Source organism: Pelodiscus sinensis, chromosome 13 (genome assembly GCF_049634645.1).
Source record: "Pelodiscus sinensis isolate JC-2024 chromosome 13, ASM4963464v1, whole genome shotgun sequence".
Lineage (NCBI taxonomy): Eukaryota > Metazoa > Chordata > Testudines > Trionychidae > Pelodiscus > Pelodiscus sinensis.
In genome coordinates, this window is record NC_134723.1 from 42,041,792 (window position 1) to 42,063,321 (window position 21,530).

At 43.8% G+C, this 21,530-nt stretch overlaps 1 protein-coding gene across 5 annotated transcripts in view; it reads left to right on the forward strand.

Moving 5' to 3' along the window:
• MAMLD1 (mastermind like domain containing 1) overlaps nt 1-21,530 on the forward strand; it is a 445,827-nt gene that overhangs the window by 400,420 nt on the left and 23,877 nt on the right. For all 5 annotated transcript variants that reach the window (XM_075941086.1, XM_075941085.1, XM_025178840.2 and 2 more), the window contains one exon: nt 438-2,081. In XM_075941086.1, coding sequence (XP_075797201.1) covers nt 495-2,081 — 1,587 coding nt within the window. In that variant the 5' untranslated portion in view covers nt 438-494. The remainder of the gene's footprint in view (nt 1-437; nt 2,082-21,530) is intronic.

A 21,530-nucleotide genomic window follows, 5' to 3' on the forward strand; every position in this document is an offset into this window, starting at 1 on the left:
CAACATTAATCCATGATTCTATTCAACTCCACCATTGTTTAAACAAAAAACAGTTTCCATAAAAATGTTGGCATGTGTGTTATGCAGGGAGCATAATGTCTTCATTGAAATGGTACCAAAAGCAATTTTTTTAAAAGTCCCATTATTCACAAGACAGACAATATTTTACAGAGTTTTAACATTCGGCCTAAGACTAACATGTCAAATTTGGTACTTTGCTGACTTCGGTACAGTTGCATCTACTTAAATCGTGGCTGACACTGACCTCATAGGTCTATTATTTTTATTGTACATGTTTAATATTTTAATATTTTATTTGTAAATTTTTATATTTGATATTTATAATATTTTTAATATTTAGTATTTCTGTGTGTCAGTATTTCACCTTGCAATTTTAGAACGTGGTATAAAGCCAATAACAAGTCCTTTTCTTGCAGTTACAGGGATCCATTAAGAGAAAACTGGAAGATGACAGCTCCCCTGCTTCCAGCGGCATGCCCGATGTTATTTTCCCAAGCGACAACAAGAGACTCTGTCTTGATGATGTAACTCTATCTATGGGCCAAGATACCAATCCCAATGTGGCATGTCCCGATATGCAGAACTCGCCATTCTCCACCAATCACAGCGCTTCTTCCATGGGAGTAGCTGGTCATTCAGTGCTACTTGAAAACAATCACATGAATGGCAGTGGCATTGGTTCTCCGTTTTCGGTACCACCCAACACAGAGATAGGACAGAAAGGGACGATAGGTGGGCAGAATAATGTTGTTCACTATGACGAAAAAGGAAACAATATGCAATCCATGGACCAGGAACTGCAAGATCTGTTAGAAGAGCTGACAAAAATGCCTGATCCTTCTCCTAATGAGCTGGATCTTGAGAAGATCTTGGGAAGCAAGGCCGAAGAGACACTTGGTCTGAGCCACCCACAGGCAAGCATCACCACCACGCCAAAGTCCTCTCCGCAGACCTCTCACTTGGAGAACCACATTGTCAACAAAGACTTTTCTCCAGGTTGCAATCCAACGAGTGGAGGATCACCTCAAATGAGGTCTTCATCTGCTGTTGCATCTCCCATCTCTTCGGCAGCACAGAGTAAGAACCAGGCCCAGCCTATTCTGCCCGTACCCTTGTCCAACATGCCTGGGTCTAACTGGCATGCACAGCAACTAAAGCAGCTAGCAGCAAACAAACAAGTGTCTACTACTAAACAGCAAGTGCAGGCTCCCAACTGGCCAGCCATGGCCACCCCAGGTCTTTCTCCACCTTACAGGCCGGGATCATCACCACACCATCAACCTTTCAGCCCTCAGAATGTCATGGTGTCCAGCATGGCTTCTAATAGTTTACCTGGAAACAATATTCAAAGTCCTCAAAACACTCTGCTTTCAAACATGTCCAGTACCAACCCATCCAGTGGGCCTTCTCCGCCATACGGGTCAGAGAAGCTTTCCAGTCCTGCTCTTAACCAGCCGCCTTTCAGTCCCCAGAATCCCATGCTCTCCAATATGACTTCAGCCAGCCTGCCGACCAACAACATTAAAAGTCCGCAGAACAATTTGGTTTCCAGCATGGCCTCCACAACGACGGGGCCCTCCCCACCATACAGGCCAGAAAAACTGTCCAGCCCAGCTCTGCACCAGCAGCCGTTTAGTCCCCAAAATACATTAATTCCTAACCTCACTGCCACCAGCAATCCCACCAGTATGCAAAGCTCTCTCTTCAAATTGATGACTACAAACCAGCCCAAAAACATGAACATCATTATGCAACAGCCGTCGAATGGCTTGCAGAATGAGAATCCTGTGGCCCAAGACCAGTTTTCTTTCAATAACACCAAACCGCTGTCTCATTTTGCATCGGAGTCAACTACTCCAAAGATGTCAACCATGACTGCTGGTCCAGGGCAACAATCCCTCATTCACTATCTCCAGCCACAGCAGCAAGCGCCGGCCACACAACAGTCTCCTCAGGCTAATAATACCCAGTTTATTGAGCAACATCTTCGACAACTGATGCAACCGCCTCGGATGCAGAGACACATGCAGCCGACTGCTTTGCCGTCTCAACCCAGACAGGTTAGTACGTCTTCTTCTACAGTAAATGGGTTACATGAAAACATTGGTGGTTTTTGTTGGTCTCCTCCCTCCATGGATATGTGCCTAGATAAGTGAGGCCACATCTGGAGTATTGCATCCAGTTCTGAGCCCCTCTCTACAGAAAGGATGTGGATGCATTGGAGAGGATCCAGCAGAGGGCAACAAAAATGATGAGGGGGCTGGAGCACATGACCCACAGGGAGAGGCTGAGGGATTTGGGCTTGTTTAGTCTGCAGAAGAGAAGAGTGAGGGGGGATTTGAGAGCAACCTTCAGCTACCTGAAAGGGGGTTCCAAAGAGGATGGCGAGAGAATGTTCTCAGTGGTGGCAGATGGCAGAACAAGGAGCAATGATCTTAAGTTGCAGTCAGAGAGGTCTAGGTTGGAGATTAGGAAAAACTATTTCCCTAGGAGGGTGATGAAGCACTAGAATGGGTTACTTACGGAGGTGGTAGAATCTCCATCCCTAGAGGTTTTTAAGTCCCGGCTTGACAAAGCCCTGGCTGGGATGATTGAGTTGGGGTTGGTTCTGCTTTGGGCAGGGGGCTGGACTCGATGACTCCTGAGGTCTCTTCCAGCTGTAGGATTTTATGATAAAATGATAACAATACCCTGGGGTTTTCGGGAGTCATTTTATTTATTTCTTCACTTCAAATACTATGTAATTCCATCGCACACATCCTACTTGTTTCACCTGAATGGACTGTTTCACACTGTTCTACAAGTGTCTCAAACCACTTACATCACTTTTGAAGCGAATGGTTTTGCTCCTCCAGTTAGCTTATTTTGATAGTCATGAAGATATTCGGAGAATGGATTTTCCATCCCTTGTTGCGCTCTGTTCAAAGAAAGTTTCATGCTCTGAAGCAGATTCCACCCCAAGTTACATCTCTGAAGCCAGGGAGGTTCAAGTGACATGGAAAATAAAGCCAAAGTGTGGCCCCTCTGTGTTTAATGGATGGGCAAATACCGCTCCACGGGCCAAATCTAGTTCCCCAGGCTTAGCCCCTGACAGGCCGCCACTATATTTACTTGTGCCTCTGCAGGTGCAGGTGATTGCTGCTCCCATTGGCCGCCGATTGCCCTTCCTGACCAATGGGAGCTGCGGGAAGCGCTGTCCCAGTCCATGCTGTTTCCCGCAGCTCAGATTGGCCAGGAATGGTGCTCTGTGGTCAATGGGAGCAGCAGTCGCCTGTGCCCACAGAGGCGCAGGTAAATATGGTGGCAGCAGCCTGCCAGGGGCTAACCCTGGTGAACCACTACTGCCTTATTGCTTACCTCTGGTTTAACAGATCAAACTGCAGGACTTGAGTAGCCCAGAGGCAGACGTGAAATACCTGTTACCAAAACTCACCCCAGAATGACTAGCTTTCGGTGAGTGCCTGCCCTTCCCTCAGTATATCTGGACTATGTGTTGAGGGGCTACGGGACTGCCACCATCAGGGAGGAGAAATGCCATTCATTTCTTTCGTGTAACCCCTATTGGGAGAGGTGCTATCTGTATCCTGCCTGACCTGAGAGATGTTCCTTGTGACGTAGGGCCTTTAACAAAGGGAAAGTCAGAGGAATGGGGGATCAGGTGCTAGGGAAACAAAGCGGTTACAATAACAACGTACCCTCTCAGCTAACCGAAGCAAAACTCTGGCAGCAGAATCTGTCGGGCTGCGTTATTGATTACAGTGGACTCTGCCCAGACAACAACTGGCGTGGAGTCTAATCGCTTATCATTGGCCAGCATTCAGAAGAGCAGAGGTTGGTCTCTAAGGTGCTGGTGGGTTTAGCTGAGGAATGATAGACAGAGTGTGCCAGCAGTTCCCACAATGTAGTATCTTAGCGACCACAACCTTTTCCTGTGCTAAGAATAAGAAACAAGGTGATAAATGTCAGTTTCTGAATGGTAACTAAATGTAGCTCCTTTGTACAGCGGCCATTTCAAGACTAACTCACCCTTTTCCAACTACAAATTGAACCTCTATAGTCCGTCACTTTCTGGTCTGGCAACATCCATGGTCTAGCGCGATTGTAGTTAGCTGGATGTCCACTTATTCTGGGTGTGGCCAAGTTTCCCGTGGCCCCATAAAGTTTGTTTACAGACACCCGTCCTAGCTCTCAGGGTTCTGTGCTGTTGGTTAGCTCTAATTGACCCCTATGTGTCTTCCAAGAGCCCAGTCAGCAGTGGAAGTGTTGGTGATGCTGCTAGACAATATTGACCTCCTGTGGTTTGGCAAATTCTCTGGTTCAGCACCAATCAGGTCTCGAGGGTGCCAGATGTGAGAGGTTCAATCTGTGGTGTGCTCCCATCACCCTTTATTATGGTGCATCTACTTCAAACAGGCTGATAGCAAGCTCACTGAGGTTACTTATACAAACATACGTAACATATTCTACTGGGCACTTCAGGGGTTGGTTAGGCATTAAAACAGAAAAAACCCCCACAGGTTACAGATGGAAAACCCTGATCCAGCAAAGCACTTAGGCACATGTGTAATTTAAGCATGGGAGTAAGGTGGCCAAACATCTTGATTTTATAGGGACAATTCCGTTATTTGGACTTGGTCATATATAGGCACCGATTGGCCGCCACCCGCTGTCCCAATTTTTCACACTCGCTGTCTGATCACCCTCCATCTGAGCAATTCTTTTGTCTTCAGTGAGACTAGTCGTCCTCTTAAAGTAAAGCATGCACTGAAGTTGTTCGCTGGATCATAGGCTAAGAGTTTTTCTCCAGCCCCCGTTCTTCCCACTGGGAGTTTGGGATTGCCTTGTCCCTGCAGAATTCCTCAGGGCACCAGTTATCCCTGCTTCGCATTGCCACACAACTTTTGAGCTCTGACATCGTTGGTTTATCCTTTTAGCCTACAAAAATTGGCCAAGATCCCCTTTGGAGACCCTCTTTAATTGGTCAGTGGCTCCTCTTCAGGCATCTTTCTTCATGCTCGGCCTGTGCTGAATTTCTAGCCCATGCCTGCCTACAAGTGAGTGAGCAAAAGTGTATAATTTGGGGGCTATCAGTCAAGATCAAGGACAGCTCAGGCAATGATTACAGGTGATGATCATTTCACATGTCCACGTCAGTTAGGGTAGGTCACAGTGCCTCACTGATTTTATAAGGAAAGACTTATGACATTAATTATATTGAAACTCCACAGCTTCTCCAGGTGTTATAGCTTGTTAAGCTGCCTGTGATCAATGGTGGGTGTTGAAGATCAGGATACTTGCCCTCGGTTTTAATAACTTTATGACAGTTTTTAATGAAAAAGTGGCCCTTGCATGTAAAATTATAAAAAAAGATACCACAACAAGAGACTATTCTAGACACATGAAACATCAAAATTCCAGTATAGTTAAATTTATGTGACTATTAGTACTTACCTTTTGCTGTTTTGTATATGATTAGTTTCTTAGTTGGGTCAAAAGCACGGATGTTGAGATTTTGTCTTGATCCTGATTTCACCCCAGGCTTATGCCCGGGTAGCTCAGTGAATTTCAGTGCAGTTACTCCAAAACATTGATGTAGCGGAACTGGGCCCTTTTTGGTTTATTGCCACCACTTCTCCATCAAAACCAGTAACAAACAGAACTATTCACATATAGATCTATTGTGTCATTAAAGGACAAGAAATAAAAGATTGGGGGAGAAGAGAGAGGTGAATAACTTCTCCGTCTTTTGAAGTAGTAACTGGTGATGGAGAACAATATTTTATCCCTGGTCAAAAATATATGGGAAGAGGAAATTAACACAGTACCTTGGAATGTTGGTTGTTTTGAAGCCATCCCTCTACTCCATGCATACTTGTGTTTGTATGTGTAAAATGTATGACGAGAAGGCATAGAGAGTATGCTCTCCTTTTGAGCAAGAGGTGCAGCTTTGTACTGAAGAAGAAAGTGGATGGTGGCCAGTTGGAGGAAGAACAATAAAGCATGAAACTTGATCTCTGCACAAGGCAGAAGGGAAGGGAGCAGCAGCTGTGACATAGACCCAAATCCTGAGCTGCTTTGTTGTTGTTGTAACACATTAAAGAGAAGACTCTGCATTCCAAAAGTTGGACTAACCTTCTAGTGTCTTGCAGCAATATGTTTGTTATACTTCAGAGATATAAAATATATCAGCCAGGCTATTTTCAAAGTATCATAGTGCCTGGACAATTGGCAAATCTGATCATGTCTAATCTTCTCCCATCTAAAGCACTGTGTCTTCATTGCTGGGCATTGACAGATATTGATTTAGCCACTGACAGTTAGCATTGTGTGCAATGGGAAAGCCTGCTACTGCCGGCGCCAGTCTTGTAGATAAATTCCAGTTTTCATTTTGCTCATGTAATGCAGAGTGAAATTACGCACGCTGATTTGGATTCACAAATCCACAACTGCCGAGAAAGACACAAAAGGCCAAATTTGTCAAAAGCGGCTCCCAAAAATGCCATGCATCCTTTTCCACAGTTAGGAGATTTGGTGGCGAAAAAGGGGTGCCAGTTTTTGGACATGTGGCAAGTTGGAAAGCAGAGCGCCAACTGCATTTGCCACAGCCCTGCATCTCTCTGATGTGTATGCACTGCAGTTTGCATTTGCAAATGTCTGTTCTTCTAGATCAAGAATGAAGTGCCTGATTCTCCTTCTCATGTACTATTGCCTTCAGCCTATTGGCATGAGAAGAGAACTGGGTCTTTGAGGAAGGAAGCAAAGGGCCCCTGAAGGTTAAAGGTGGGCAGGTGAGCTTGCAATGCTAGTGGCAGAATTTAAGCTACTTTGAAATCAGTAGCGGTTGGGACACTTTCAGTCTTCTAGGGCACAAATTTGACATAGTAAAATTATTCAGAACCCGGTAAAAGAATGGCAGATGGGTTGGGTAAATACCTTAAAAACAAAATACCATTTTTCTTGCTGTTTTGCAGAGGAGATAAATATTCCAGAGCCATCCTTTGGGTGCAACAGTGGACTCTCCGAAGCTCCTCTTGCTATCCAGCAGGCGTGGCCATCCCGCTGCTTGCAAGTTGCATGTGGCTCCCCCCCCATCAGTGCGGCTTGTGAAGCCACCCCCGAGACTCACAAAGCTGCCTCTGCCTCCCCTGAATATGGTCCATGCTTCCCAGCTGATGACGGGAGCCTGCTAAGGCCAAAAAGCCTTCTTAAAGGGCCAGTCCTTTTTTTTTTTTTTTTTTTTTTTTTTTTTTGCTCTACAACTTTATGCCACACTTCATCCAGAACGGGTTGGCCACCCCTGCTCTACAGCAACCAAACATGCTATTCCTAGAGCTCTGTGCATTCCTGCTGACATGTGGGGTAGCTGTACCAAGAGGAGTCAACAAAAGATATCTTGGCTTCAGCTCTTTTGGGAGGGAAGAATGGAAAGGAGCAAAAATCAGCAGGAAAACAAGTTCTATTTATAGGATTAATGGTCAGACATCTTGCTACTGAGTGGTGCCCAGTGAAGAGTAAGACAGTGAGGAGCAGACTGAAATGGAGAGTGAGGAAATTTTAACGGGGCTTGCCAGTGTTTCTTTAGGCTGTGGGGAAAGCTAATAATACATTGCCTGAGTTGGCAGGGTAAATGATAGATAGCATACAAGATTAAATTAAATCTCAGCTAGATTTTTAAACGTTTCTTTTTCTTTGTGCATTTGAGCTACAGATTATAGACATTTACTCTTTCTCTATAGAGGCATAAACATTTGAATACCTAATACCTGATTCTCCTGGTACCCTGCACCCTATCTGTGGTCAGTTACACCAGTGGAAAGTCAGCCAATAGTGGGTGCAAAATACTACTATTCTGCCTGCGTAGCTGCTGTGGTGTAAATGGATAAGCATTCAGAAGATCAGTGGAGGATCAGGCTCCTTGAATCTAAGTACGTCCAAATTGTGCTGTAACTTTGGGGAAAATACCCTATGTTTTAAATGCCCAGATGTTACATGGAAACATGTCTGGCATAGAGAGAGCGTCCAAGCTGTCATGCATGAATAAACCTTTAGTTGATCAGACCAAAAACTGCAGGTCAGATTTCATCTAATGTCTTCTGTTAACATTTTTGAAATGTGCCAGATTTATTTTCTTCAGTGCCACTGCGAAAGAAGTTCCAATTGGGGTTTTTGGGGGGAGGTTTGTTTTGGTTTTTACTGTTAGAAAACTTTTTTAAAAAAAAATATTACTTTTTTACTTATACCGTGGAGAAGAAAAACAGATTTGATTTCAAAGGATATGGCTAGCGATAGCACAATGCTGGAGCTGGGGCTTTTGAGGGAATGGAGAGTTTCTGAAGGCAAAGCAACAAGCCCTTCAGCTAATTAAGTGCCTTTGAATGATGAATAAAGGATGCTGGTGATGAATCAGGATTACAGAAAGCCGTAAGTCTGAGCTTGGAGTCTGACCTCGCCACATACTTTCCCCACAGATGTGAAAACATCTTCTTGAATGGTCATTTCTGCTTTTACATTTATTTGTGCAATTGCAATTCTTTCCCCCTCAAGCTTATAGGGGTTTTTTTTCTCCTTCTTTCAACTGTCTCAAAGGAGTCAGCGTGAAACTGTTGTAGATTTGTCTCCCCTCCTCCCCAAAGCAAATGTTAAATACGTTTCAGAAACTCAGGGATAGACTCTTAAACGGTTGTAGTGGACTTGGCCGCTTAACGTGCATGAGAGCAGACTTCACGTAGATAATGCAACAATTTGAAATACCAGAGTTAGGAATTAAATCACAAAGAGTAGTTTGAATTCAAATCTGATTTATTTTTATATCATTATTTTCCTTTGTTTCTTTGAATTGTGGGCACCCTTGTCTTGTTCCTGAGTTTCCTGGATTTCGGGATGTGTCTGCATTGTAAAATGAGCCTTTGCAGTCAAATCTTTAAACTTCTTCAGGTTGTGGGTCTGGAAATATCGAAAAAAACTTCCTACTGCATCAGTATCAGAAGTACAATCCGCGCAGGAAAGTAGTTACCAATAAACCCTCTCCTGTTGTAAATGGAAGATCAGTAACTAAACTAACTTTACAACCCTATCCCATGATCACCCCCTTTTTTTTTCTGGAAAATTGCTAAGAAACTGTCAAAACTCTTTCTTTGATCCATCACGCTCTGGACGTCTTAAATTTATTTTCTCCTTCACTGTACAGGAAAAGTCCATGCCATCAGTGTAGTTCAGTACTTGTGGCACGCGCAATCCTACAAAAATAAATGAGAGTGTTCGCTCACGCTGCAGAAATAGAAAAGACTCCTAGGGTTTATAGTAAAGAGTGAGAGGTGCCAGGGGAGATTATGCAAAATATCGTTCTTCCCCTGTTCCCCAACGACAAGATGATGATGTGGAAAATGTGTGCACATTCATACCTGTAGTATTTTAAAATTGCTGTTGGAGGTGGGGGGAAGAAAAGCATATTCTGTGCTGCATGGATTCCGGGCGCGGGGGGGAGTGTTAGCCAGGAATCAAAAGACATTCAGAAACCAGCGTGGGATTTTACCCTACCACTCTGTCTTTAATTAACTTCCTAATGCCTAGGAATTGCAGCACATGGGATAGACTACAACTTTGTACCACAAATGTTCATAGACCTCAGTACTTGCATGGTGAGCCTAGGACATTACATGTCCCGCAAAGTTCTCTGGCTTAGCACTGAAATAAATCTTGCATTTGTGGTTTTATGTCAGTCCCTTCATGTAGCTTTAAGCAACAAACACACATTTGTTTCCTTTTATTTAACCGTAGTAGAAGGGGAGGCCGGGGGAAGGGGGAAACCCTCTCTCAAATGTGCACAGAGAGTGACCTGATCATGTTAAAAAGTCTCTCAGTAGCTGTAAGATCCTGCTACCCTTTCAATACCCCATTGATTTTAGTGGTCATGCACCTCAAGCAACGGTATCAGTCTTCCCTGTGTAACATGCATGTGGGATTTTTTTTTAAATTTCTTACCACAATGACTCTTGGACTAGAAGCCCAATCCTGTAAATCTGGATGAGTAAACTTTCCGTCCGTAAGCCGCACTGAAGTTCAGTAGCATGTTTGCAAGTAAAGCGATGCTGTACACAAGAGTTGGCAGGGCTGAGCTTCAACTACTGATTTTCATTTAAAACCATTTTCAGCCTTTTGATTTTTTTTTATTGGCACAGAAAGCATCTGATTGTCGAAACCTTTTCTAGGTTCATAGATGCCAGGCCAAAAGGAACCATGTGGTGGCCTAGTCTCACCTCCTGTGTAACCCAGATCATAACTTCCCTGAAATAGTTCCTAGAGCAGATCTTTAAAAAAAAAATCACTCTTCATTTTAAAATGGGCAGGGATGGCACACCATGGACCCTAGTAGATTGTTCCAATGGTTAATAGCCCTTGCTGATAAAAATGCACACCTTATTTCCAGTGTGAATGTGTCTAGCTTTCGCTTCCATTCACGGGATCTTTTTTTATACCTTTCTCTGCTCTGGTGAAGAGCCTGTTTTTGAATGTTTTGTTTTCCCCATGTAGATACTTACAAACTGTGATGTGGTCACCCTTTAACCTTCTCTTTGTCAGGCTAAATAGATTGAGTCTATCACTACAAGGCAGGTTTTCTAATCCTTTAATCATGCTTATGGCTCTTCCCAGAGCATCTCCAGTTTTTCAACATCCTTTTTGAATTGTGGACACAATATTCCTTCACCAGTGCCAAATACAGAGGTAAAATAACCTCTCTACTTGTAATCAAGATTCCCCTGTTTATGCCTCCTGAGATCACATTAGCTCTTTTGACTTCAGCATCACATTGGGAACTCACATTCAACTGATTTTCCCCCATGACCTCCAAATTCTCTTCCCAGGGTAAGTTCCCTCAATCTGTAAGTATGACCTGAATTGTTCCTAGATATATACGTTTACATTATCTGTATCAAAATGCATATTTTTCGCTTGCATCTAGCTTACCAGGTCATTCTGTACGAATGACCCGTCCTCTTCATTATTTACTACTGTCACAATTCTTGTGTCACCTGCATACTTATTTTTTCACATTTTATTCTTCTGGATCATTGATAAAATTGTTAACTTGCACAGAACAAGAAACAGATCTGTAGGGGATCCCACTAGAAGCATGGGCACTGGGCAATGATTTCTCATTTTACAATTCCATTTTGAGACCTATTGTTAGCCAGTTCATTTGTAAACAACCGAACAAAGGTTTGTAACTTTTTCCTGACTGTGCCCTTATCTTTGAAGGAACTTAAACACCCTGAAAATCTGAGTTTCAAATGAGAATACAGAGGGACCCTTTCTCATTAGTTGGTGCCTAGAGGGCATAGCAGTGAAGTTATCTGAATACACAATCTGCCTGTGTCTCATTTATAAAAAGACCATGAATAGTGATTTAGCCGATTGCCCCAAGGGCTGCTACTTGTGTTTTCTCTTGTAAGTTCGTACAACCCTAACTCCCATATTAAAAAGGTGTGTGTGTTGTACTTATGAATGCTAAGAAGTATTTTCCATGACCCCAATGTGGGTCTGATTTCATTTTCCTCCCACGCTGAAAATTCTCATTGACTTCAATAACTCCAGCCTCCCATTCTTGCCACATTGGCAGGTGGTTGTTTTTCAGGCAAAGAATTTCCAAAAGTGACTAGTGATTATGGGGGCATCCTAAAGGGACCTCACTGTCAGGAAACTCCAGTATATCTCATGCTGGGCACTCAAAATCATTAGTTCCTTTTGAAAATCCTTTCCCAACGTGTTTTAAAAACACTTACAGGGTTGTATTGATTATCTTATATTGACATCATGTTCCAGAATTAGAAAGCTGTGTCTATTTTACAAGACAAAAAACATTTAAAGTTGATGTCATGTAATGGGGCGGGGTGGGGGGAATCATTTTTGAGGAGTGATAAACGGTGTGACTAAAGTATGAAGACAGGATTGGAGGGTGGGGAAATTCAGTCAACTTTTTGGTGCTCCTGGTTATACTACTGTACTTCTGTAGTTTTCAGCCTTGGTAAAATAAGTGCTCAAGAACAACAACAAAAGTGCAAACCTGTTCTGTTTCAAATGCAATACCTAGAAATAACTTTCCTGGTAAAATGAACTCAGTTTCTTTCTCTTTTTCTCTGGGCATTTTGGAGAAATTTCAGTGTGTGGGTGGGGGAAAACAGAAGTGGCTTGTAAACAGGAACTGATATTGTCTGTGCTTCTGAATGGGGAGAGAACTGAACTGGCTTCATTGGTTTGTCTCATACATCTGTGTATCTGGAAACACTGGGATGATTCAGAGTTTGCTGATTAAGACGGGAGCAAGCAAACTGGTGCAAATTAACTGCCATTACAGATCTGCACTGAATGGCAAATTTGCCCTGGAACAAATGCTGGTCTATAAAAATGGCTTGGAGAAAAAGGTAAAGGGCCTTAAATACAAATTAGGAGCAGTCCCTTCAAAGCTGTTAACATTAATGTTTGAAAGCAAAGCACTCTTATGAGCTGTCTTCAAAAATTCTGCCCATTTAGCACGCAAATCAGCTGGCTCTGTTTGGCTTTGCATTATTTCTGTTTCAAGTACATAGGCTTTTTTTCAAGTATCCTACACTCATTATTGATAGAAATTCACGATCAAAACATAGCAGCTTCTTAGGACTTTGAACGCTAATCACTCTAGGACATGTACATGCTGAAGTTTAATTTTTTTTATGCTGTATCCATGAGGAACATATTACCATATTGCTATGTCTTTCTAAGAATCTCTTTCAGCCATTTAAAAAAAATTAGGCTTGTTCAAGTGCAGGACATTTTAAAAAATGGGTTGAATTTAAAATCCAGTGCCATGCTTTAAACTTTCTGGTGCCAATAATTACCATGAATGAGAGTGAGACCCTTAAGACAGAGAAAAACCTGACTACGTACTAGATGTTAGGTGTTGATTTGTATTGTTTACACTGTAGTATTCCGTAAGAGGCTCACATCAGGATCGGCAGCCCCTACTTGTACAAAGAGTGTATACAAGATGGTCCCTGTTTCAAGACTTTACAATTAAAGGGTGTGATCCTGCAAAGATGTGAGAACATGCTTAACTTCACACCCTGGGAGTAGTCCTGTGATTTCTACCGTACTGCTTAGTTGTGTAAAGTGAATCACACATGTAAATCTTTACAGGATCAAGGCCTAAACTCACAAAAGGGTAGAGAAAAGGTATGCAGGCTAACAGCAGAATAATGCTAATATCCTATTAGTCCCATGATTTTTTTTTTTTTTTTTGATAGTATGAACTATGAGCAGCAGTGCCAACTTGGCTTTTAATAGTCTTTTTTTCCCCCTGCAAATGTAATAATGATTCTGTACATTTTGGTGACTTGGAGCATATTCACAATGTATTTTGTTTCACTGGTTATTTATATACTTTGGGGGTTGGGTTTAAGGGAGAATCAGGAATAAAGGAAGCAAAACCTGCCCCTTGCAGGGAGGAGGGGGAAGAGAACATTACCCTCCTCTGCCATTTCACCCACAATGGTGACAGCAGCAAATAAGAGACCCTGAAAAAGCTCTTTCTGGAATTGCAGCCCCCTAAGGTTAATACTTTTATACCATTTCCAGAAAAGTTAGGATGTACTGTCTGGGGACAGTATTAATATCCCCAACATAAACCAATCAATTTTAGTTGGTACTTAAAGACCGAGGACTTTTGAAAGCCTTGCTTTGAATACTCAGTGTGTTGAATTCTAATATTTCTTGTTGACACTATTAAGTATATGCACTTGCTCTCTTTGGATTGAAGTGTAATTTACAAGGCGCCTACCATGACTACAGAGGGGTTTGTTTTAAACAATGAACGATCGTAAATCTGTTCTTTTTTTATTTCACACGCCGGTATTTGTGATCCTTTTCTTTGAGAAATCAGCGTATGCTCCTTTCTAAAACAACTTTATTCAGTTTTCAGTATGGAAATGTTGTGTTCAACAGAAAAATTGAATAACAAGGATCAGTTACTTTTTTTTTTTTTTTTTGCCCCTTTTTCCCAAGAGATGTCCCGTGACTTCCTCTATTACTCCATTAATCGCTGCAGCTCAAAATTCATTCTGATCAAAGGAGCAGAATGAGGTTGAAAAGTGCGGATTCTGGCAATTGACTTGACTGTTTAGATTCCCTGCTGAGCTCATTTACATCTGGAATTAAGCTATTCCTGCTGTATTTTCCTGCTGTATTTTTCCTCTTCAGTTTATTGACAATCATGCTCTTTTCAGCCTCGGTCCTCACCAGGGGCAGCAGCCCTGAAGGCAGAGCAATAAACATGAGCTGGCCAACCATTCAGATTTGAGATTCACAACAGCATTTCTCCAGCATCTGTAGAACTGAACCCCTGTCAGGGTGCTAGTGAAGCTACATAACCTACATGTGAATTTTCAGTGTTAGTTCGGTATCCGTGTCTGTCTTTAGAACTCGTTATTTATTCCCATATAGAACCTGCTAAGTGAACTAAAGCTTAGGAGAAACTGAAGTTAAATAATTAAATGTCTGTGTTTTATGTAAGCACGCTTTTTTCATCTGCTGCTGCTATAACTGGATTATTACATATTGTTCAAGTGACGAAGAAATCATTTTAAAACGTGTAAGGAAAAATTGAAAACTTCTTGAAGTCTCTGGTGAAAATCTTACTTTATCATTTAATGGCTTAGTTAAAGGATGCAATTGACTTTAATGTCTCATTATTTTGAGATCAGGCCTTGATACCAGAAGTGCTTCTGGATTTCTCGTGTGTGTGTGGGTGGGTGTAAGTAAATTATATAATGTCCTTGGCAATTTGGTGTCTGATCTTGTCTTCATCATGCACCCCAACTTCCCACTGAAGTCACTGGGAGTTCCGAGTGTGCAAGGATTGCAGTGTGGGACCCTTGATCTGATCATTGTTTTATGATTAAACAGCTCCTAAAAGTGTGCTAGGTTCGACATATTACAAACAACAGAGAGAGATACATTCCCTGCTCTCGACAGAGATCTGCATATCATTGAGCTGACCTATTGTTGCTGAAATGTGAATGGCATTCTGTTATCGGGGAATATTGTGTATTTAATGGTTTAAGAGTGCTTAAGATTAGCATGAGCAGAGAGAAAGTGATGTTATCATTATGTACTGACTGGTGTTCTGAAAAAATGTGAGTACAGCCAACTGACAATTTTCTATCCATGTCTTGTTTTGTTAATTTCCTTTATTTTAAAAGGGGAATTTCTGCTTTCCTTGAAAATGGTCATTTTTTGTCAAAATCCTGACAAATCTATTTTCAAATGAAAATGTTCTATTGGGGGGGGGGGGGGAAGGATTCTGGAAAAACCTAAAGGTATGTCTACACTACCCCGCTAGTTTGAACTAGCGGGGGTAATGTAGTCATCCTCAGTTGCAAATGAAGCCCGGGATTTGAATTTCCCGGGCTTCATTTGCATGAAGCCGGCCAGCGCCATTTTTAAGTGCCGGCTAGTTTGAACCCCGTGCCGTGCGGCTACACGCAGCATGGAGTAGCTAGTTCGGATTAGGCTTCCTAATCCGAACTAGCTGTACTCCTAATCCGAACTAGCTACTCCATGCCGCGTGTAGCCGCGCGGCACGGGGTTCGAACTAGCCGGCATTTAAAAATGGCGCCGGCCAGCTTCATGCAAATGAAGCCCGGGAAATTCAAATCCCGGGCTTCATTTGCAACTGAGGATGACTACATTACCCCCGCTAGTTCAAACTAGCGGGGTAGTGTAGACCTACCCTAACACTTTAAACAAAAATTTTAATTTTGTTTTCATCAAAATTGTTTGGGGGTGGGGCTGGGAAAGTCCTTTGCACAACCAGCCCCGTGTGAGAGCTCGTTTCTGATATATGTGCTATCAGGCTCGGGTTTTCATTTAAAAATGAGCAAGTGTCCTGAACTCGAGTCCCTGTGTGAAATTAAGTCAGAAGGACAGCCCAGACTGTGCCTGCTCAGGGCCGGCCAACAACATTTTGGCACCTGAGGTGGGGCACTCAAATGACGTCCCCATGCCCCCTCGCTTGGGCCAAAACTTTGAAAGGTCTCAATTTTCTGGGTCCTAATGGCGCTCCCCCCTTTCCCTCCCCCCCCCCAGTCTGGCACCTGAGGTGGCCATCTCAGTTCGCCTCATGATAAGGCCAGCCCTGTGCCTGCTTTACCCAATCTATCTTTCCATGGTGTGAAAACCATGCTGGGTCTTCCCAGATTCCACACGGACTCTTTTAAAGAAATACATGTTGTTACACTATGGGCAGTAATTTAGTTCTCTCCATTGGGGATTTGAAAAGTTAACCAGTTAACCGGTTAACCTTAACGGGTGATGCTTACTGGTTCCCGTTAACCTTACTGGAGGCCACTCCGAGCTAGCCTCTGTGGGCAGACGGAGAGGGGGGCTGGAAGACCAGCAGGACTGGAGCAGCCCTCCCCCCACCAATCCACCTTTTAAACGGTTAACCTGTTAAACATCATGGTTAACTGATTAAACGGGATTTTATATCCCTACTCTCCATGAGTTCTTGCTTATGTACAAGAGTGACCAATACTGAGGGTGACCTAGTGGGCGGCCATTGTCCAGATGCTACTGTCAAGAAGATCTTGCCTCTAGAGTGGAAATTCTTGCGCCTGTTTCTTTCGTAATTAAATGTTTTTGGGACAGGTACATAATTGCTTTCTAGATAATGGTAAAATGTAACTAAAAGGTAAAGTGTAACTAAAAGGTAGTAAGTTGTTTTGCAGCCTGCTTTGCATACACAGCTGGTTTTTGCCCTCTAAGTGGGAGCAGATATTTTTAAAACCTTCACTTTGACAATAATCCTTTCCAAACCAGGCCTTTGTGTCTGAAAATCCAGATTCTGAGGGAAATATAGGGAGTCTTTCCATGCCCATGGTGGAACCTAAAAGCTTTCACAAAAAAAGAAGGAATGAAAGTAATACAAGTAGTAGAAGCATGAAAAACGTAAGTGACCTGTAAATTCATGGTGTGCATTTCTTCCCCTCATTTACACTGTATCTTCTCCTGTAACTTTGTTCTTCCACGCCTTTACTGCTCAAAAAACAAACAGCTACTTGTCTGGGAAACCAGTACAGAGGCTTGCAAATACATTACAAGCTTGAACGCGTATTTTTAACAGCAGTTCATGATTGGGATGACGGGAAGAAAATGAGCTGAAAACATCATATTCTAGCTCTCTCTCTGAAATCTTGTTCATGAAAGACACCGTTACCACCGTAACGATCAGATGCTAATGGATTCATTGTGTGGTGAGACAAGTGCAGAGTGGAGGAGCCGGGCGGATTGTCATCTTGTTCAAACTCCACTTGGGTTTGGTTGCGGAGGAAGGGCGGGAGAGGGTTAGCAAGCTGCTGCCACTACCTCCAGTGCGTGTTTTTCTCAGAAAAGAAGAGGCCCCGCCAGCCAAGAGCTCTTTCCTTTGGAAACTGTGGCTGGGAAGGGCCCCTTTGGCTTGCGAGACGAAGTGGGCAGGCAGACAGCCCTTTTCCTGAATCCCAGGCAGGCAGGCACCAGACGGCTGAAGGAAGAGAGGCACCAGGCTGAATTAGATTGCCTCACTGTCCAAAGCAGTCAGTCAGAGAGTCAGGCTTAATTAGTTTGCAGCTGTTCATTTTCCCCCTCCCCCCTCCTCTCTGCCCTTTCCTCCTATCTAATCCTCACACCCACCCTCACTCCAGCAGAACGGAAACTTCGCCAAGTTGGGAAGAAGTATCTGAATTGTCTGACTAATTTTTAGCAGCTTTTATACCTTTCCCTAAAGAGCAGCCACAAATGGGGACAGAAAGGAAAGCCTTTTAAACAACAAACAAAAAAACCCATTTTAGTTGCAGAGAGAGAGAGAGAGAGAGAGTGAAAGAAAATGCAGGACAATGTAGCACTTTAAAGACTAACAAGATGGTTTATTAGATGATGAGCTTTCGTGGGCCAGACCCACTTCCTCAGATCAAATAGTGGAAGAAAATTGTCACAGCCATATATACCAAAGGATACAATTAAAAAAAATGAACACATATGAAAAGAACAAATCACATTTCAGAACAGGAGGGGGATGCAGGGGAGGGGGGAAAGGAAGGAAGGTAAGTGTCTGTGAATTGATGATATTAGAGGTGGGGAGAGTGGGATGTTTGTGAGTTAATGGTATTAGAGGTGATAATTGGGGAAGCTATCTTTATAATGGGTAAGATAGTTCAAGTGTTTGTTCAATCCTGAGTGAAAGAGTGTGTGTGTGTGTGTGTGTGTGTGTGTGTGTGTGTGTGTGTGTGTGTGTGTGTGTTTAATGCACATAATGTTGTTGAAGTGTTTTGCTGGAGGCCAGTCTTGTCTCATTGTCATTCACAATCTGCAGCCAAAGGATCAGTGATTTTTGGGTGCTGTTGACAGAAACCTTTTTAAGGGGTCTCACTTTCAGAAAGTGCTGAAAAACCGCCCTAGGAAAAATAGGCTCAGTTAGCATCTCCAACTGGGCTCCTAAAGTCACTGGTCAGTTTTAAAAAATTTGGCCTTAAGTCTTCATTCTCGAGTTTGCGTGTTGGAGGTGGAAGGATGCAATGGGAATTCCACACATCCTTGCTTTAGTTTAATTCTTGTGCCCTTTCCGTTCTCCAAGCCGCATTGGAGATGGGTTGTGATCTTTCCAAGCAGAAATGACACACATTGCTTGCCTCATATGCACTCCATCCCATTGCTTTCCTCTTTCTTCCTGGGGCCTTTGACCCTTTAGCAGTCTACCTCTGCGTACTGCACCCATGTGGGACTGAAATTCACCCTAGGGGAAACTGTGACAGTCTTGGTGGCTTCTTCAGAACGAGGAGAAGAGTGGCAATTCCTCTTTCTTTTTAATGCAGGTGCCTTCACTGCTGTAAGTCCATCTAGAAGCTCCATGGCTTCTAATAGTATCCTCTAAGTCAGGGTTCGAGGTGACTAAGCCAAAGAGCTCCTGTCACAGAAATTGACCCATTGGAAATAAAAGCAAGTTGCTTTGTGCCAGAGAAAAGACTCTGGAAGATGCAACAGAGCATTTGTCGGCTCCAGCGTAATTATCAGTTCTGCATCCATTCTCTGGGTCCTATCGGTTGGTCTTGTGAAGCAGCCTGGTTCTATCCTGGATCTTGGCATCTCTGACTGCTCTTTACTGAAGAGCTCACTTGCTGGATGCTATAGTTATTAACTTCTAAATTCTTTCAAGTGCACTAAAGTGCTCCCTAAACTAATGCCTAGGAGAGGCCCTGAGAGATTCCTCTTCCAGAACCAGCATGGTTTGCAGTGTCCACTTAAGGTACCTCCAGGACTGGGAACTACACAAAGCAAAAATTATTGGGTTTCTTTTTCCTGAAAGATGTTTCGCGCCTCAGTAGTCTTGAGCTGAGTATCACCAGAATAATGGTCTGATCCATTAGAGAATTCCTGAAGGGCCACACCTTCATGATCTGCTCAGACAAAGCTTCTGAAATGTCATTTGCCGCATCTCACTCAGGTGCCAAAACCTAGTGAGGAACTGCTCCTTTGTTTCCTTACTTCCCGGTGCTTCTGGTATAAGGACCTGCTGAACTGCCCTGTAGATGGGGCTGCAGTTTTCTGTTAGTTCACTCAGGAAGATGGGTCCTGATTCGCAGACAGGGTTTTAGCTCTGCTGGTATCCAAGTGGTAAGGCTGCCTATCTGGGCACATTCACCTCCAGCAGCAATGTCAAGCTAACCTAGTTTTGCAGCTGGCATCAAGTGCCAGAGGCGACATTTCTGGATGTCTCTTTAATTTCTGTGTCCATGAAATTTAGTGTATATTTTCTTCCATTCCACTGATTCAGATGGTCCTTCTGGGTTGGGGAGGGAAGAGAAAGGAGGATATAACTTGAGGCTGGTGCATTCCACTGATAAAGCCAATTGTAGATGTGTTTTTCCTTTCCCAGACTGATCTTTTGTCCCAGTAGCATAGTGAACCTCCCAGTTTATTGCAATAGTGGTCCATAGATTTGCTCATGGCTGGTCCCTTGGATCACCTAGATATCCCCCTTCAGGTCATTGGGTCTTCAGTGCCTTCAGCCTTGTCTTCAATACACAGTGGCTAGACGCTGCAGTGATCGATCTGTCAGCGGTCGATTTATTGCCTCTGCTCAGGTGTGATAAATCAATCTCCAAGCATTCTCCCGTCGACTCTGACTCTGGTACTCCACCAAGACGAGAAGAATAGCTGGAGTCGATGGGAGAGCAGCCCCCACCGACCTTACTGTGTGGGAGACACTGTGGTAAGTTCGTCGACTTCAGCTATGCTATTTGCATAGAAGACGTTGTGTAGATTAGATCGATGGGATAGAGGGGGTGTTGTGTAGATTAGCCCTTAGTGACAGTGTGAGGGTATGTCTACACTACCCTCCTAGTTCGAACTAGGAGAGTAATGTAGGCATACCGCACTTGCAAATGAAGCCCGGGATTTGAATTTCCCGGGGTTCATTTGCATAAGCGGGGAGCCGCCATTTTTAAATCCCCGCTGGTTCGAACCCCGTGCAGCGCGGCAACAAGGGGCTCGAACTAGGTAGTTCGGACTAGGTTCCTACTCCGAACTACCGTTACTCCTCGTGAAACGAGGTGTACCGGTAGTTCGGAATAGGCACCCTAGTCCGAACTACCTAGTTCGAGCCCCGTGTAGCCGCGCTGCACGGGGTTCGAACCAGCGGGGATTTAAAAATGGCGGCTCCCCGCTTATGCAAATGAAGCCCGGGAAATTCAAATCCCGGGCTTCATTTGCAAGTGCGGTATGCCTACATTACCCCGCTAGTTCGAACTAGCGGGGTAGTGTAGACATACCCTGAGGGAGTGAGAACACCCGGGTGAACTGAACCCACGTGCAGTGAATCTATGGCCGTGCGATGTGGGAGCCATCAAGAGTTTAAGGCATGCTAATCTGTTTATATAGGAAATACTTGCTGGGAGTTTATTTTTATAATGTCTGCATTAGTATAAACCAGGGCTTGAAGTGGGCACTGGTTCCCTGTTTTGGTACATTTCTCTTACTCCACAGGAGCACAGCGGGCAAGGGAGGCCTTTGTGGGGTTGCAAGTACTGTTGTGGGCAGGAGGATCTGCGCCGGGACGTTTATGTAGAAGCACTGAAAAGTCGTGGGGGGGGGGTTAATCTCTTCGATGCGCAGCTCTGCAGTGGCTCTTGTCAGGGAGAGGGGGGGGATGGAAACCTTCTATGAGAAAGGGGCCAGGAGATAGGGAGAGCAATCGGGGCGCTCCCACAATGGTGTCTCCAAAAACCTCCGAGTTCTTGCAGTGCCACGTCCTCTGTGGACAGAGTCATTTTTTGGCAGAGTCAGGAATCCACTAATGCTGAACTCCGGACAGTATAGCACAGACACTCCCAGACCTGAACCCCTCCTTCTTGTGCAGACCTCTCCTGCCCAGGGGTGGGCAATAATTTTTAAAAGGGGGCCACCCTGGAAGGGGTGGGGCCAGGAGCCTTCTTGTGCTTCCCCTG